At 56.9% G+C, this 13,981-nt stretch overlaps 6 protein-coding genes and 1 non-coding gene across 7 annotated transcripts; 3 read left to right on the forward strand and 4 right to left on the reverse strand.

The window, feature by feature from the left end:
* Window positions 1-195: 195 nt before the first annotated feature.
* On the forward strand, window positions 196-3,038 carry L226DRAFT_507862 (UPF0061-domain-containing protein; the record flags this gene model as incomplete). Its single annotated transcript, XM_067678152.1, has 10 exons — window positions 196-547; window positions 584-958; window positions 1,010-1,147; window positions 1,214-1,619; window positions 1,668-1,699; window positions 1,761-1,840; window positions 1,894-1,910; window positions 1,959-2,175; window positions 2,242-2,679; window positions 2,744-3,038. The coding sequence occupies 10 exons, from the start codon at window positions 196-198 to the stop codon at window positions 2,888-2,890; spliced, it is 2,202 nt and encodes a 733-aa protein (XP_067535743.1). The 3' UTR covers window positions 2,891-3,038.
* A 141-nt stretch (window positions 3,039-3,179) lies between these two features.
* L226DRAFT_507865 (actin-like protein Arp3) lies at window positions 3,180-5,190 on the reverse strand (the record flags this gene model as incomplete). The annotated part of the gene is made up of 9 exons (XM_067678153.1): window positions 3,180-3,542; window positions 3,598-3,637; window positions 3,694-3,737; window positions 3,790-3,915; window positions 3,966-4,121; window positions 4,178-4,642; window positions 4,720-5,005; window positions 5,057-5,083; window positions 5,135-5,190. 9 exons carry the CDS (start codon window positions 5,188-5,190, stop codon window positions 3,447-3,449), a joined length of 1,296 nt encoding a protein of 431 aa, XP_067535744.1. The 3' UTR covers window positions 3,180-3,446.
* A 111-nt stretch (window positions 5,191-5,301) lies between these two features.
* On the forward strand, window positions 5,302-5,391 carry L226DRAFT_t117. Its single transcript has one exon. It is a non-coding gene; the product is annotated as a tRNA-Val (tRNA).
* Window positions 5,304-7,474, reverse strand: L226DRAFT_486215 (uncharacterized protein; the record flags this gene model as incomplete). The annotated part of the gene is made up of 9 exons (XM_067677152.1): window positions 5,304-5,581; window positions 5,640-5,803; window positions 5,858-6,050; window positions 6,103-6,229; window positions 6,283-6,361; window positions 6,411-6,651; window positions 6,707-7,090; window positions 7,146-7,208; window positions 7,274-7,474. The coding sequence occupies 9 exons, from the start codon at window positions 7,472-7,474 to the stop codon at window positions 5,525-5,527; spliced, it is 1,509 nt and encodes a 502-aa protein (XP_067535745.1). The 3' UTR covers window positions 5,304-5,524.
* A 172-nt stretch (window positions 7,475-7,646) lies between these two features.
* Window positions 7,647-8,359, forward strand: L226DRAFT_534753 (uncharacterized protein). The gene is made up of 2 exons (XM_067680743.1): window positions 7,647-7,959; window positions 8,027-8,359. Exons 1-2 carry the CDS (start codon window positions 7,746-7,748, stop codon window positions 8,290-8,292), a joined length of 480 nt encoding a protein of 159 aa, XP_067535746.1. The 5' UTR covers window positions 7,647-7,745; the 3' UTR covers window positions 8,293-8,359.
* A 666-nt stretch (window positions 8,360-9,025) lies between these two features.
* On the reverse strand, window positions 9,026-10,027 carry L226DRAFT_570836 (uncharacterized protein; the record flags this gene model as incomplete). Its single annotated transcript, XM_067684479.1, has 4 exons — window positions 9,026-9,091; window positions 9,151-9,564; window positions 9,627-9,723; window positions 9,780-10,027. The coding sequence occupies 4 exons, from the start codon at window positions 10,025-10,027 to the stop codon at window positions 9,026-9,028; spliced, it is 825 nt and encodes a 274-aa protein (XP_067535747.1).
* Window positions 10,028-11,487: 1,460 nt separating this feature from the next.
* L226DRAFT_56749 (HET-domain-containing protein) lies at window positions 11,488-13,908 on the reverse strand. Its single transcript, XM_067684034.1, has 4 exons — window positions 13,843-13,908; window positions 12,746-13,781; window positions 11,717-12,667; window positions 11,488-11,664 (listed from the first exon to the last, which is right to left on the reverse strand). Exons 2-4 carry the CDS (start codon window positions 13,730-13,732, stop codon window positions 11,608-11,610), a joined length of 1,995 nt encoding a protein of 664 aa, XP_067535748.1. The 5' UTR covers window positions 13,733-13,781; window positions 13,843-13,908; the 3' UTR covers window positions 11,488-11,607.
* Between the last annotated feature and the right edge of the window lie 73 nt (window positions 13,909-13,981).

Below are 13,981 nucleotides of genomic sequence, written 5' to 3' on the forward strand. Positions count from 1 at the left end.
CGGGACAAGATTACCGCATGCACGACCGCGATGACGGAGCGGAGCCTGCTCACATCCGTGACCTGAGTACGGTGAGAACGCCATCTGCTGACTGACCATCCGCAAGCTATCTCTTCTCTCCTCAAAACCACAGCACGCATGCGCATGCGTGCAAGCAGAGCCCTGCATACCCTACGAGCCGCCTCAACTCGCACCATGGCCTCATCCTCGACCGCAAACGATCAGACGAATGGCAAGCGCGCCCGCGTCCCCATCTCCGCCCTCCCGCTCCCCCCGACCTCGCACTCGCTCATCCACGCGCTCACCCCGGACCCGTACACGCCCTCGCCCGCCGCATGGCGCGATACCCGCACGGACCGGCCGAGCCTGCAGCGCCGTGCGCGGCTGCTCGCGCCCGAGGCCCACTTCTCGTACGTCGCGCCCTGTCCCGTCGCGTTCCCGTACCGCGTGGAGTACTCGGAGGACGCGGATGGAGAGGCGCAGGTGAGGGCCGTGGAGGACTGGATGGTCGCGCGGGAGGCGTTGCGCGAGGTGCCTGTGGCCGCGGGTGTGGGAGAGTCAGTAAGAGGCGAGGAACTCGGAGGACAGGGAGGGGGGAGGCTGAGGAAGTACGTCTCGGAGAAGAGGGACGAGGAGCGCGTGCTGATTGGGTTGGCGGAGACGGGCTGGAGGGACTGTGTGCCGCACTTGGACGTCGGGGATGCGTTTGAGCTCCTTGGGAACCCGTCGCTCTCCGTGCCAGCTGGGCAGGATGCGGGCGCAGGTGCGAGCGATGCGAGCGAGGAGGCCGTGGCGGCGCGGAAGGAGCTTATTGACGTGCTGAGTGGGCATGCGATGTTGATGCATGGGGAGGGGGAGGATGTGCAGACACATTGGGCACCGTGGTCTTTGCGCTATAGCGGGCATCAGTTCGGGACGTGGGCAGGACAGCTGGGCGACGGTCGCGCTATCTCTCTTCGTGAGTCCTCTCGCGCGGTGTTCAGAGAGATTGTCCTCACTTCTTTCGTAGTGAGTACGCCACACCCGGACCAACCGGACATTCATTACGAGCTGCAGCTCAAGGGCGCAGGGCGTACGCCCTTCTCGCGCATGGCCGATGGATTGGCCGTACTTCGCTCGTCCATCCGCGAGTTCCTTTGCTCCGAAGGTACGTCTCGAGGCTAACCGACATACGCAAGCTCCACAGTGTGCATCATCACTGACATTCTCCTAGCCATGCATGCCCTCGGTATTCCAACAACCCGCTCGCTCGCCCTCATCTCCCTCCCCAAGCTCCCGGTCGAGCGCGAGCGGGTCGAGTATGCCTGCGTGCTCACCCGCATCGCGCCCTCGTTCATCCGCATCGGCTCCTTCGAGGGGCTCAACCCGCCCGCGCAGATGTTCTTCCTGGGGGGCGGGCAGCAGCCCAGCAACCTGGACGCGCTGCGCGTGCTGGGCGAGTGGGTCGCGCGCAGGGTGCTGCAGCTACCTGATATCCGATGGCGCGGAGAGCCTGGGCTGGGCGGACCGGGAGATGCGTGGGGCACGAAGCTCGTGCTGGAGGTCGCGAGGAGGAATGCGAAGATGGTCGCGGGGTGGCAGGTGTATGGGTTCATGCATGGGGTCATCAATACCGACAAGTGCGTGTGGCCATTCCGCGGGATATCTGGATGCTGATGTGCTCGCAGTGTCTCGATCATGGGCTTGACCATTGACTATGGTGAGTATTGCCGATAGTTGTGGTTCCCCCCATTTGAAACTCTCTGAAACTCTGCATGCAGGACCGTACGCGTTCATGGACGTATTCGACTCGTGGCATATATGCAACCACAGCGACGCGGAAGGCCGGTACGCGTACAAGGTAATGTGCTTGTGCCTTGCGATAGTTGAGAGTGGCTGACCTGCCTACCCCAGTATCAACCTGCTGTGATGTGAGTCTATCTTTCATACGCCTCTTCGACAACTGACGTATATTGCAGCATACACGCACTACGGTCACTCCTGAACTCCCTCGCACCGATCATCGGCGCTGAGGATTCGCTCGGGGGCAAGGCTGTCTCACCAGGCTGGGCGGAAGACGCGTCAGAAGATAAGATCAAGGAGTGGTCCAAGCGCGGCATCGAGCTCGTCAAGGAAGAGATGGAGCGCGTCGCAGAAGAAACCTGCGCTGTCGAGTACGGCCGGCTCATGCACAAGGTGCGTCCTGACGCTTGCTCCCTGTCCTCCGTCAGTGAATTTGACCAATCCGACACACGCATATAGCGACTGGGACTCCGCCGCATAGACAAGGACGATGAGTCAAAGCTTGCCCGCCCGCTCCTGACGATAATGGAGGACCACAAGCTCGACTTCCACGGAACCTTCCGCCGGCTCTGCTTCTTTAGGCCGTCCATTGCGTCTTCCGAGGACGACTTGAAAGCCTTCATTGACAGCCTACTCACCCTTACCTCCGAGCCCGAGAGACTGGATCGCATCAGGGCGCAGACTGACTGGTCTGGCTGGCTTAGGCGGTATGCGGCGCGCATCGAGAGCGAGCGGGATCTCTGGGGAGCGGATGCGGATGTGGACGCGGAGAGGGAGAGGGAGGCCAAGCTTGCGAATCCGCGCTTCGTGCTGAGGCAGTGGGTGCTCGAGGAAGTCATCAAGAAGGTGGAGACGGACGCGGAGAGCGGCAAGCGCATCCTGAGGAAGGTTCTGCATGTGAGTGTCCTTCGTATACGTGTCCGTTTCGCGCTGGGGAACACATCTCATGCCCTCGATTCAGATGGCGTGCAACCCGTATGAGGCATGGGGTGCCGAGGGACAAACTCAGGATGAGAGTCAATTGGACACAGAGACTCGGGAAGAGCGACGGTACTGCAGCATGGGCGAGAGGAAGCTGCTGGGCTTCCAGTGCAGCTGTTCCAGTTAAGTGAGAGACAGAGTATCGCGAAATAAGAATAGCCGACTTGGAGGCAAGACATTCTTGATCATTATTCGTTCCTTCGATACAAAGTACGGGAGGACAGTAGTAGGGCATATGCACCTTCACCAATCAATATGCATACCGTGGAAACACTCCCAAAATGCTTTGTTGCATCAAGGGTAAGTCGAGCTACGTGAAACAGCTTGAACTGTAGACAGACACGCTGGGCCTGTGGACCCTCCCCCCATCTGAATGCGAGTCAACGTTCAACTCAGCGCTATCGTCGGCGGCGCTGCAACATCAGGAAGGATGAAGGCCCACGATAGACAAGAATAGTGTAGTCCCCACAGCGATTTTGAACACTCAGACGCATCTATGGCTAGGAGAATCCGTAATCGTGTGATTGACTCGAAGTTTGTGCCGCGCTTCGCTCATGTATCGTACCTTGGCTTCATCAGGGCGAGAACGGCATAGTCTGGATGCAGACGTCCGAGCAGTAGAGTACATTGAGTTTCGTTCCGAATCGAGACGTACAATACATCCATCCTTGTCCTGTCTATGCCTAGGTTGCGCTGCCGAAGATCTGATAGCGTCTGCAGATGCTGGGACCAATCTCGTCGTACTGCGCCTTCGTGTGGCAGGACGAGTAGAATTCGGGCTAGCATAGAGCATGAGGATCGGCAATAATATCACAACACCAGCATATCACTCACCAGAGACGCGAGCAGCGAACCACCGAACCATACGGCGTAACTGAGAGAAAACATGACCTTCTCGTTCAGGTATATGCGAGAGGAGGATGAACATACCGTTGACGCTTGTGCGAGATAACATCGACTTCAACCCCAGATGACTGCATATGCGGTAAGACGCTGAGGAACAGCTGATGGGAGTATGGTACTCACCCGAAGATGACTGCCGCTTGCCACAACGCTGGCATCCAACCGGCGGTCCACAATCTGCTTCAGGTCGCGCTTGAGACGGTTGCCGAAGTGTTGGAACATGGTGGAACCGCCGGAGAGTACAATGTTCTGGAGAGAGGTTGGAACAGAGCGAGGACAGGGCAGTGGAAAGCACGGACCTTGTAGAGTCCTCGACGAACGTCAATAGGTGACTGCTGGATGACACCATCCACGATTTCAGGGAGTGGGGTCAAAAAGTCCGACGAAAAGATCTCGGGGTTGAAGAAGATTTCAGGAGCAAGGAAACGTTCGTATCCGACGTCGATCTCGTATTTCTGTAGAGGCGTCATTGAACACAGACACAAAGCTTCAAGCATGTCCATGAACATACCCGTCCAGTCACAGTGTGCTCGCCCTCGTAGCGCGCGAAGTACTTATAAGGTTCCTGGTCGTATTTCCTGAACTCCTTGACGATGTCCTGGCAGACGTAGCTGTACTGCTCCTTGACCTTGCTTGCGACCTTGAGGTGGTCCTCAGGAGGGACGTTCACCATCTCTCCACGCTCACGCATGAGGTTCAGCACGAACTGGGTGATGTCGCGACCTGCTATGGGGATGTGCTTGATGGCACTGCCAATGACGTACCCCTCCGCGCAAGGAATTACGTGCGTAACACCATCTCCAGAGTCAATGACGGTACCCGTGAGCGTGCGGTCAGTAACGCGATTGGAGGACCACGATGCGGCGAGGGCGAGGACCGCCTGTACCGCGATGTAGAGACCCTTGATATTGAAGGACTCGAAGAAGATCTCTGCGGTCTGCTCACGGTTCTCTGGGGGGTTCAATGGGGGCTCCGTCTGCGTAGTACATGGAATCGGGGAAGATCAGACACTGCGCGCGTGCTGCGCTGCACGCAGGTAACAGGAATACGCACTAAGAGGAAGTAGTGGTCCTCCGGCTCCGCACGTAAGTACTTGAAGATCGTCTGCTCCCAGTATCGCTCCATGTAGTCCCAGTTGTCGATCTGACCGTGGCGAATGGGGTAGTTGATTCCATAACCGGGTGTCTGTGCATTGGCAAGGGCCTCGTCGCCGATGAAGAAGTCGAGGTCCTCAACGCCGCGCTTGGATGCGAGATGACCAGGCTTGGACGGAAGAGCCGGTCCTGTGCGACTAGGTTGTGCGGCAGGTCCACGCGTTGCTATCGCGGTGGGGAAGACACTGAAGTAGAATGAGGAACCCAATGGCGTAACGCGAGTCGGGCGCACTTACAAGGATGGATCGGAGTTCCCGGCATAGCTTTGATAATTTCAGTCCCAGTAGCAAGCCCATGTACTGCTATGCACGTACCCAACCTTTGAGAAACCAGTACCGTTGTCACAGATGATCGGCGCGAGGAGGGACATCGTCGTTCAGTGCAGAGCGGGATGCAAGCATGCGCTCAGTACAGGCGCGAGCGCGCTCAGACGCCTCGAGGATTGCGCAGTCCAGATATACATAACAAGCTTGTGCATCATGGGTCGGTGGCGTAGTTGGTTATCGCATCTGTCTAACAACCATCTACATTGGTGCACAGAAGGTCCTCAGTTCGAACCTGGGCCGACTCATTTTTTTCTCTCTCCCCCAGGCCGGGACCAACATACGGTTGCCTCATTCTCCCGAATGTAACTGTAGCTCGACTACCTCACACTCCAAAACTCGCACAGCGATATGATAAGTAGTACAATAATATCACAGCGATCACAAGCTCTGACTGGTGCTGATAGCAGCCTCCACCCCAACTGTACGCTGCTTCGCCTGGGCGAGGTCTCAGGTCTTTGCGATAAGAACCAGAGACGTGCGAGCGTGCACTCACCTCTTCCATAAGGTCATTCTCGATGACAGGGAGTGTCTCCAGTGGTTCATCGTTCCATGTCGAAACAGTCCAGCGGTTCGGCGGATTCTCCACGTAGAGACAGATTTCTTCCGGTATATACTGGCCATGCTCTGCCTGGAACTCAGCCCGGAGCAATCGCTCCTCTGACGGCGCAAGTGTCAGTCGTTTATGGCAAGGGTAAAGGAAAGCAGTAGTACCTTCAGTCATAGCATCGAGTTGCGCTGTCATGGTCGCTACGATCCGCTGTGCGGCTTCCCGATACTGGCGGCGACGCGCCAGTTCCAAGACTAACTTGTTGTATGCATACTGGTAGGAGGTGTACTGGTGATGCAGTTCCTCCAGCGGCCGGAGTTGCGCATGGAGGTAGGAGAGGTGGTCCATGCTCTCGTTCTGCAAGTTACGTCAGGAAGAATGTGGAAAGTAGTATGTGGATTGGTGGTACCTCGACACTCTGTTGTCTCTCGAGCATCTCTGTCATGATGTCGCCGAGCTCATCGAGATCAGTAAGCGTTCGTCTGTGCACCTCGAGATGCTCCTGCGCTGCCGTCTTCGCTGTCAGTAATTGTTCACTAAAACCTGAACGTAAGTGGCCTGAAACACGTTATAATTTGACAAAACTGACTGGAATCCCTCAATAGTCTTCATGCTACTCTCCAACTCTGAGATGATGACGGGAAGTGCTTCTGCATCCTGGTTCATGCCTGTGAACTATGTGATTAAGACACAGGCAAGGTCAGGTCGGCATATTACCTTGCATGTCTTCCTCTCCGAACTCCTCACCCTCCTCAAAGTCGTGCAGGGCATTCGACATATTGTTATAGTGATGGGCAAGCGACTCAAGTTCCTCCGCCATCTTCGTCGAGGTCGCTTCTTCCGACGCGAAGATCTCGTTGAAGGAAGGCAACGAAATCTCCGCTGGGACCATCTCCTTGATAGCCCCAATCGTCTTCGAGAGAGACTCAGGATAATCTGAGGTCGTCGCGAGGATGTCCTGAATCGCGGTAACCCATTGGATGTTGTTCGACAAAACGGAGAGAAGTACGCACATCAAGCTCCAGCCGGTCCTTCTCGATCGTGTCTAGCAAATCCTCAATAGCACGCTCATTCACGAAGTCGCGCAAGGTCTTCCACCGACTCCGGTCCGCCCTCCTCCTCTCCCTGCGCTGCTGTCTTCGTAGCGCGGGCGATCGAGTGCGTATCGTGTCGGTAGGGCTCATCCGTGGACTCGTGCTCGGCGGAGGACCGAACGGTGTGCTGTCATCCTGGGCAAGGCGTTCTCCTTCTTGCTCATCGTCGGAGTTGTTCTGGCTGCTGAACGGCGAAGAATCCGCAGAGACGGTGTAGAAGTCGGGAGGAACCGACTGCGTGCCGAGAGACTCTAGCACGGCGTCGAGCGCGTCGGTGCGTTGGTTGCGGATGTTGTCCCACTCCTGGTGGCAGATAGGGCGTGACTATGTGCACAAGGTAAAGCTTGACGACACGTACCTCGACTTGCTTCTCGAGCTCTGAACGTTTCTGTTCAATACTCTTGGCCACTTGGGCAGCAAGCTGGAATGGTTCGTGGTTGATCGGGATGTGGACGCAGGGGTCTAGAAGACGCGATGGCGACATACCTGGAGTTGGTCAAGCACGGCTTCAGACATCCATTTAACCTGGGCATCCAGTGCCAATACATCCACCGTTATCTGTGCAGATGCGGCAGAGACTGAGCTAGCGTGTAGACATAGTTCTTGGCCTTGTTGGAGTGCCTTCTTGGCTTGGAGGACGAGCTCGACGATATGCGGTTGCTCTTGCTGATCAGGTGATGGAGACATTAGAACAGCGTCAAGCCTCCGACAGAGGGTTGGTGAAAGTCAGTGCGAAACAGGTAGTGGAGCTGTAGCTTGTCACGGTTCTGGGCCATGCCAACGCTCGCCCCGGCATATCGGTCCGGAGGCAGTGCCAGTCCCTACGCTAACACGCCTCTTACTCAACTTTCAAAGAACACTCTCCGGTCCGCTGGCAAGCTAACAGGTGGCCACGAGATATACAGTATATGAATCATCGTTGCACCAGCATCGTTGACATATCCCTGCTCGCTACAACATGCACCCTCCCCTGACCCCGAACGCCATATACGCCGCTCTCTATTGGCGCACAGACGGAAAATATCACTGGGCGTTGATTGTAACAGACAGCTCTGTCTCTGGGAAGAAGCTACATGCCACCAACCTCGAGGATCCTACGACGTGGCGCTATGCCAGCGATGACTTCGATGTATCCGCTGAGTGGAAGCCCTTGGTAATTCTGGCTCAGATAGGTGAGCTCTCCATCTATCTCATCCGTACCTACAGATACCTGATCTCAAAGCAAACGTTGGTTGGCAGGAGTGGCATCGGAAGGCACCTCTTCCGTTGACGACATCCTCCGGATGATACCAATGGCGACACCCGCCTGTGACTCCCCGCATCCATTCACATGCCGTATATGGTTTCGCGAGGCCGTGCGGGTCTTAATTGCGCAGGGCATGGTTACGTGTCGTTCGGTGGATGCACTCGAGAAAGAGTTGACTCTGCTTGCAGACGATAACGGGAATTCTGTTGCTCTTGGCCGCCCGTGGAAGCTGCATTCCGACGTTGATTCTGTATCATGATGTTATACTGTAATTCGTACGATGAATGATTGTTGTAGCTCCCGTATGTGCATTGTGTGGCGCGCTGACTGCACCTCCAGCGAGGATGAGCGTCCCCCCGTGCCCGCTTTTTTCAGCACCGCGTTGAAACATTGGAGCTCGCAAAATAGAGAACTCAACGCCAGGCGCGACCTTGATGACGGCCGCAGCTGCAGCAATGTCGGACGCGCATGCAGCATGGTTGATGCGGCAATGAAGTTCGGGAGGGGGACCAGGGATGGGGGCCGAGAGGCCGGGAGACTCGAAGAACGTAGTACGCTCCCAGTTCAACGTGACATGATCCACCGAGAACACGCCTGCGAGCGCACCCCGATCGCTCACGTTGGTGATTGTACTTTGAACTTGAAGCCCGTCGTCAACGGAGAGCGCAGAGACGCTGTCGCTTGTGAACTTGAGACGCTGAGCGTGTGGGAGAACGCGTAACCCTCCTTGACGAGCACTTGCAGCACTTCGCCATTCAGAAGTAGTGGCAGGCTCTGCTGTTGACAATTGCTCACTGCTAGGATGTAAATAACTTTCCGATCGCAATTTCGCGCACACAATGTCGGGTGGCACGCAGCATGAATGGAGAGATGTCAACGAGCATGGATTGCAACGCAGTCGACATCAGCAACGCACAGACTCTCAAACAACCGTAGTCAAATGGCACGAACAACCATGTTGCCTCTCGACCGCCTCTCAACCTCCACCCCATCTACGCAAGGACCTCGACGGCAGGGCGCTCAGCAGCGCGGCGCGCGATACGAGCGGCACGGGTACCCTGCACGACCCCAACATCGTCAGCACAGCACGAGATTTAACGAGCGAGACAGGACGTACAACAGACTTGTTCGCGTTGTTCTGGCGGAGCGATTCCAGGAACGCCTTGAACTTGGCGGCCTGGGGGTTCGCCGCGGCTTGCTGAGCCTGGTTCGCCTTGTTGCCCTTGTGCTTCTTGCCGGTGGTGGTCGTGGTTGAGGTAGCGGCCGCCGCTGCGGATGAGGCCGAGGAAGCCACAGCGGTGCCGTTCGTGCCAGTAGTGTCAGTGCCGGACGCACTCGTGCCCGCTGCAGCGGTGCCCGCGGCGGCGGCGTTGCCACCGGCGGCAGCCCCCTGCTGGACGACGACGCAGTTACCGAAGCCGCCAGCAGTTTTGAAAGTGACGAGGCACTTGTCCCCGGTCGCGCCGCCGGTGCACGTCGTCCCGGCGGGCATCTGGACGACGAGCTGAACTGAGCCAGTCGTCTTGGGGCTCTGTCGTGTACGCAACCGTAATGAGACTGGATAACCACACATGGCACGGGTCAAAGACGCACCTTCACGCCATTCTGGAGGACCTCGGCGTTGACAAAGGACTTGCCTGTGCCCGTAGCATCAACCTGCGCGGTGACCTGCGTCGAACCGTCGGTGCCCCTGCCGATTGATTTAGTGCACGATCGAAGGATAATAGCAAAGAACGAGATACACACGCGTTGAAGTTGGTGATGGTGGCAGCGAACGAGCCGTTCGCAGCCGCCGTCACAGCGGTGGACGAATCGATGGTCTGCGCAATGTTGATTTTACCGCAGGGCTTTGCCGTCGACGGACGTTGGACGTCACTCCTGGCCGGAGTACCCTGGACACCAAGGGCGGGGGAAATGGCGGCGTGCGCGTGAGCCTGGAGGGACAGGCTCAGGCAGAGCGCGGCAGCAGCAACGAGGCTCTTCGGGAAGAACATAGTTCCAGACTTTGGGTGGAAGGAATGTGAAGCACAAAGAGAGCGGAAGGAGTCTGAGAAGAACGGCTGAAAGAAAACTTGAACTTGGGGAATGAGCAAAAAGCAAGAACAAGGGGGAATGCGTCCAACAGACTACGGCTGTGATGAGGATCCGGCCTCGGTGCGTTGCAGGAAGTGCAAGTGGGGAGTCTCCTCGATGCATGGGACGCCTCTATTTAACGGCCCCGGCTCGGCTATTTCCCCGCATCCGCGTTATCCTGTATTGTACGGGTCTATTCCCGGGTTTTCTGGCGGGCTTCTGCTCAGAAAGGTTACACGAGGTTGCTATGGATGACTGCTAAATATGCTCACCATCTCGCCACAAGAACAGATCGAGGAAGCATGCGCACCAATGAAAACGAGGGCGGGCGAGCCGAAGGTCGCGCTTGGCGGGGATTGGCTGGCAGAGCAACAGAGCAAGGCACGCGTCCTCTATTCGCCGCTTCCTCCAGGAGCCTCCAGCCAATGTGATGATTGATCCCAGGATCCTTGCTGTTGCCTCAAGGTCGCCATGTCGACCCGTAGCCTTCCGTTGCTCCACCTCGATCAGTATTTCATTGAATCATCCACTCACCGCCCATGCGCTGGCATGCCGTGCATTGTCCTGCGGCCGTCACTACGAATTGTCTCCATTTTGTGCATGTAGCTCATGACAGCGACGATACATGCGAGCACCAGGGAGACAATAAGACTCCGATGGGTTTGTGTGGGGAGGTAGACAAAGGACTGTGACAGTCGAGGTTCTGAACTTCGCGTACGTGATGGCTATTCCCACGCGTGGTCAGTAGTGCCAGGGGGTTTGATCATGCTAGCCCTGACTGCAGTGCACTTTCTCCCCTCCTCTCGGCTGGGACTGCACTGGCCCATACCGCTGGAACGACCTCCGTTGTTGGTCCACTACCCCGAACATCTGGAGCCGTTCACGTATCACTGCTTATCGCAGCTGGCCAGATCTCTGTCACCGAAACAATGGTGTTTACCGCTTTCCCGGTCAACAAACCCCCCTTCGAATTCCCGGCTACGCCGGGGTTATGTACAAACATCCTTCCAATACGAATCAGCTTGACAGTCATTGGCCAATACTCTCATCCACGTCGTACCACGTATCCCTGCGGCGAAACCATGCTTGGAACAATCAGAACCGCACCTTCCTTGGAGCTGTGCGTCACGGTGCGCTGCGGACACTGCCAACCTTAGTGCACAACATTCCCGTGATGGCTCTCGGCGAAGTATCATGACGGATATTGGTTGGCATACCATGCTCCTGTCATGAGAAGCCATTACACGATGCTTCGTTGCCATGGACTGCAGTTCCACGGCCTATCCTGCTCCCTCAGGTGATGGTAGCTTGCGCAGGTCCCGATGGCCGCAAGAAGCCCCTCATAGGGAACATACACGGCAGGAACGGCTACGAGGACGACCTCGCGGCTGAGGGCAGATGTCTTGTTCCCACTCTTCGCGCTGGGCTTTGAACCTTCTGCAACGACTTGAACCTGGTTGGACATGACTCAGGTAACCTGCGGCTACGTTAGAGACGGGCCCTACGACGCCGCATCCTTGAGCAACGACCAGTCCAGATCCTCCAGACGCGTCCTCAACTATACAGCCGTCAGTGATCCTCCTTGAAGTGACAGCCATAGATGCACTTACATCCGGCAGGGTATCGTTCAAGATATCCTGATCACACCGACCCAAATCCTCGGAATCACACGCAGCTCGGATGTACTCGATCTCCCGCATAACCTCCTCCGGCACTTCGAATAGCAAGGCCGGATCCGTACGCGGGAAGACGTGGAGCACCAGCGTATCCGAGGGATTCAGCGGACATGGCGTGAAGGCAAGTCGAAAGCCGAAATAACGTGCGTACATCCGTTGGTCCGCGGGAACGTTGAACACTCTCGTGTGTAAAGGCCAGGTCTGGATGTGATCTGACGAACAGACATGGGTAGGGGGATGGTCAGGAATCGCAGGGGTTGTTGTCCGCGGCGGACTGTCCCAGGCTTCCATGTTGAACTCTACTCTGGCCCAGTGCGCGCCAGTGGACGCACAGCGGCCGAGCTGTATGGCGAAGACGTGCCGGTGGGGTGCCGCCTGGTCGAACAGCCCCTTGAAGACGAACTTGACCGGGGGGTCTCCCGTCCACGGTAGAGGCGGGGCGACGACAGAGTCGAGGACGAAAGTACTGTTCAATGAGAGCTCGCGTAGGAAGGTGTGGAAGTGCCAGAAGCGGAATGGGGTGAATACGGGGAGATCAATGGGGATGGAGGCGATCTGCTCCGTCTCGATTCCCGGCGGCGGTCTGTGCACCAAATAAACCTCCTTCCATTGCCACGCTCCTCGTCCGACTGACTCCGGGGATATGAGGCGCATGGATTGGAAGACACAGTACAAGGGTCGTACTGGGTCGGTCAAGTGAGGACAGGGAACCAGAAGCAGACCAAGACTCCGCTGTAGCCGCTTGCTAAACCAGGACATGTACGCGATGGCGTATTTGCCCGAACTTGCCTCGTGGATGAGCAGACGAGCCAAGATGCCATGAGGCGTTATTGCAAAAGTCGGCACTCCGTCGAGTTCGTGATGGTGTGGCGCATGAGGCGTTGGCTGTCGGTGTTCAGTTTGAAAGGTGGACGGAGGATATCAGTCATTTGAACGCACGTGGAGGCTGAGTGACATACGTACTGATGCACAATGAGAGATCGTTCCGCGTCGTCGTGCGCATCGTGGCGGTGTATAGTAAATTTCTTCGGCGCCCGCAAAGTTGTATGGCGCCTTCGCGAAGAGGTAGGAGTCCTCATCATGAATGTGGAGATCGCCCGGCCTCTCGATCTCTGAAGGGACCTTGGAAAGAAGATCTGTGACGACACCTAGAGGATGCACAGGACTAGTTTGTGGCATGAGATCCTCCCAGGCAAAGAGGGTAGTGTCGGCGTATTGCTGCATGATGGCCTCCTGGAGTCGGCGGAATGCATGTCTCCCCTCGCCGTACAGCGTGGGCATGGTGATCCCGAAGATACCCATGAGACAGTAAGCCTCGTCCTCCACACGCGTGGTCTCCCGCTTGGCGGCCCAAGACATGCGTCGAGCGATACTCACTTCCCTCAGCTTCTCCTCGAATCGCAGTACTGTGGCCGGTATTTGGGTGACCTTCTCTAGCTGCTGGGCAAGGTCCGCCTTCGTCCCCAACACCTCCCAGTCATCCGAAAGGAAGATGAGGAACCTCGGCGCAAGGAGCTCCTGCAGCGTCCAGCCTCGCCTGTGCCACCGGGAGCGCTGGAAGGGGGCAAGGGGACTATCCAGCTCGTCATCGCTGGGCACGTCCCTCAAGTAAGCATAGCAGACAGACGCGAGATGGTAGTACCGGAACATGGAGTTGATCGCTTCCGAGAGTTCTGCACTGCTCGTCTTGTCTATGCAGCACGTATCGGCCCAGAGCCACTTGTGCCCATGGCTCTCGGCCAGCATGCATGCGTTCCGGATTTTTGCGCCTGCCAGATGGCGGGGTGTTGCTCCAGTTCCGTGGACTAGCGCAGGGAGTGCTCGGATGTCCTGAAAGGACTTCTCGCCTTCTTCATGCCATAGGTGAGAGAGGATGGCATAACCATCAGGGACACGCTCCGGTGATGGGAAGTAGTGTAGCTCTGCTCGATCGGTGCTGAGCAGCCACATCGTCCGGGCTGAGAAGAGTTCGAGAACCGTTTGCTGCTCACAAACGATCCTGGGGGGGTACACGTGGATGAGTGTCATGATACATACTATCGAGAGCCGGAGAAACGTACTAGAGCGCTGGTCTCTTCTCAGGCCCTCAGCTGCTTCGTGGTGTGGTTAGCTGTGCTCTGTGAGTTAAGAGAGCACGGGGTAAATATCTCCGGGCGCAGATCTCAGAGGATATATAGGTCGCACATGAGCGTTACGCGG

This window comes from Lentinus tigrinus (assembly GCF_003813185.1).
Source record: "Lentinus tigrinus ALCF2SS1-7 unplaced genomic scaffold L226scaffold_11, whole genome shotgun sequence".
Lineage (NCBI taxonomy): Eukaryota > Fungi > Basidiomycota > Agaricomycetes > Polyporales > Polyporaceae > Lentinus > Lentinus tigrinus.

What these genes read in the sequence shown, in the direction of transcription:
- L226DRAFT_534753 (XM_067680743.1), top strand. Translation starts at nt 7,746, where the DNA reads ATGCACCCTCCCCTGACCCCGAACGCCATATACGCCGCTCTCTATTGG. An exon ending in GGTAATTCTGGCTCAGATAG is followed by an intron (nt 7,960 to 8,026) that starts GTGAGCTCTCCA and finishes GTTGGTTGGCAG; the next exon opens with GAGTGGCATCGGAAGGCACC.
- L226DRAFT_56749 (XM_067684034.1), bottom strand. Translation starts at nt 13,732, where the DNA reads ATGTGGCTGCTCAGCACCGATCGAGCAGAGCTACACTACTTCCCATCA. An exon ending in CGATCTCTCATTGTGCATCA is followed by an intron (nt 12,668 to 12,745) that starts GTACGTATGTCA and finishes GAACACCGACAG; the next exon opens with CCAACGCCTCATGCGCCACA. An exon ending in TGAACGATACCCTGCCGGAT is followed by an intron (nt 11,665 to 11,716) that starts GTAAGTGCATCT and finishes ACGGCTGTATAG; the next exon opens with TTGAGGACGCGTCTGGAGGA.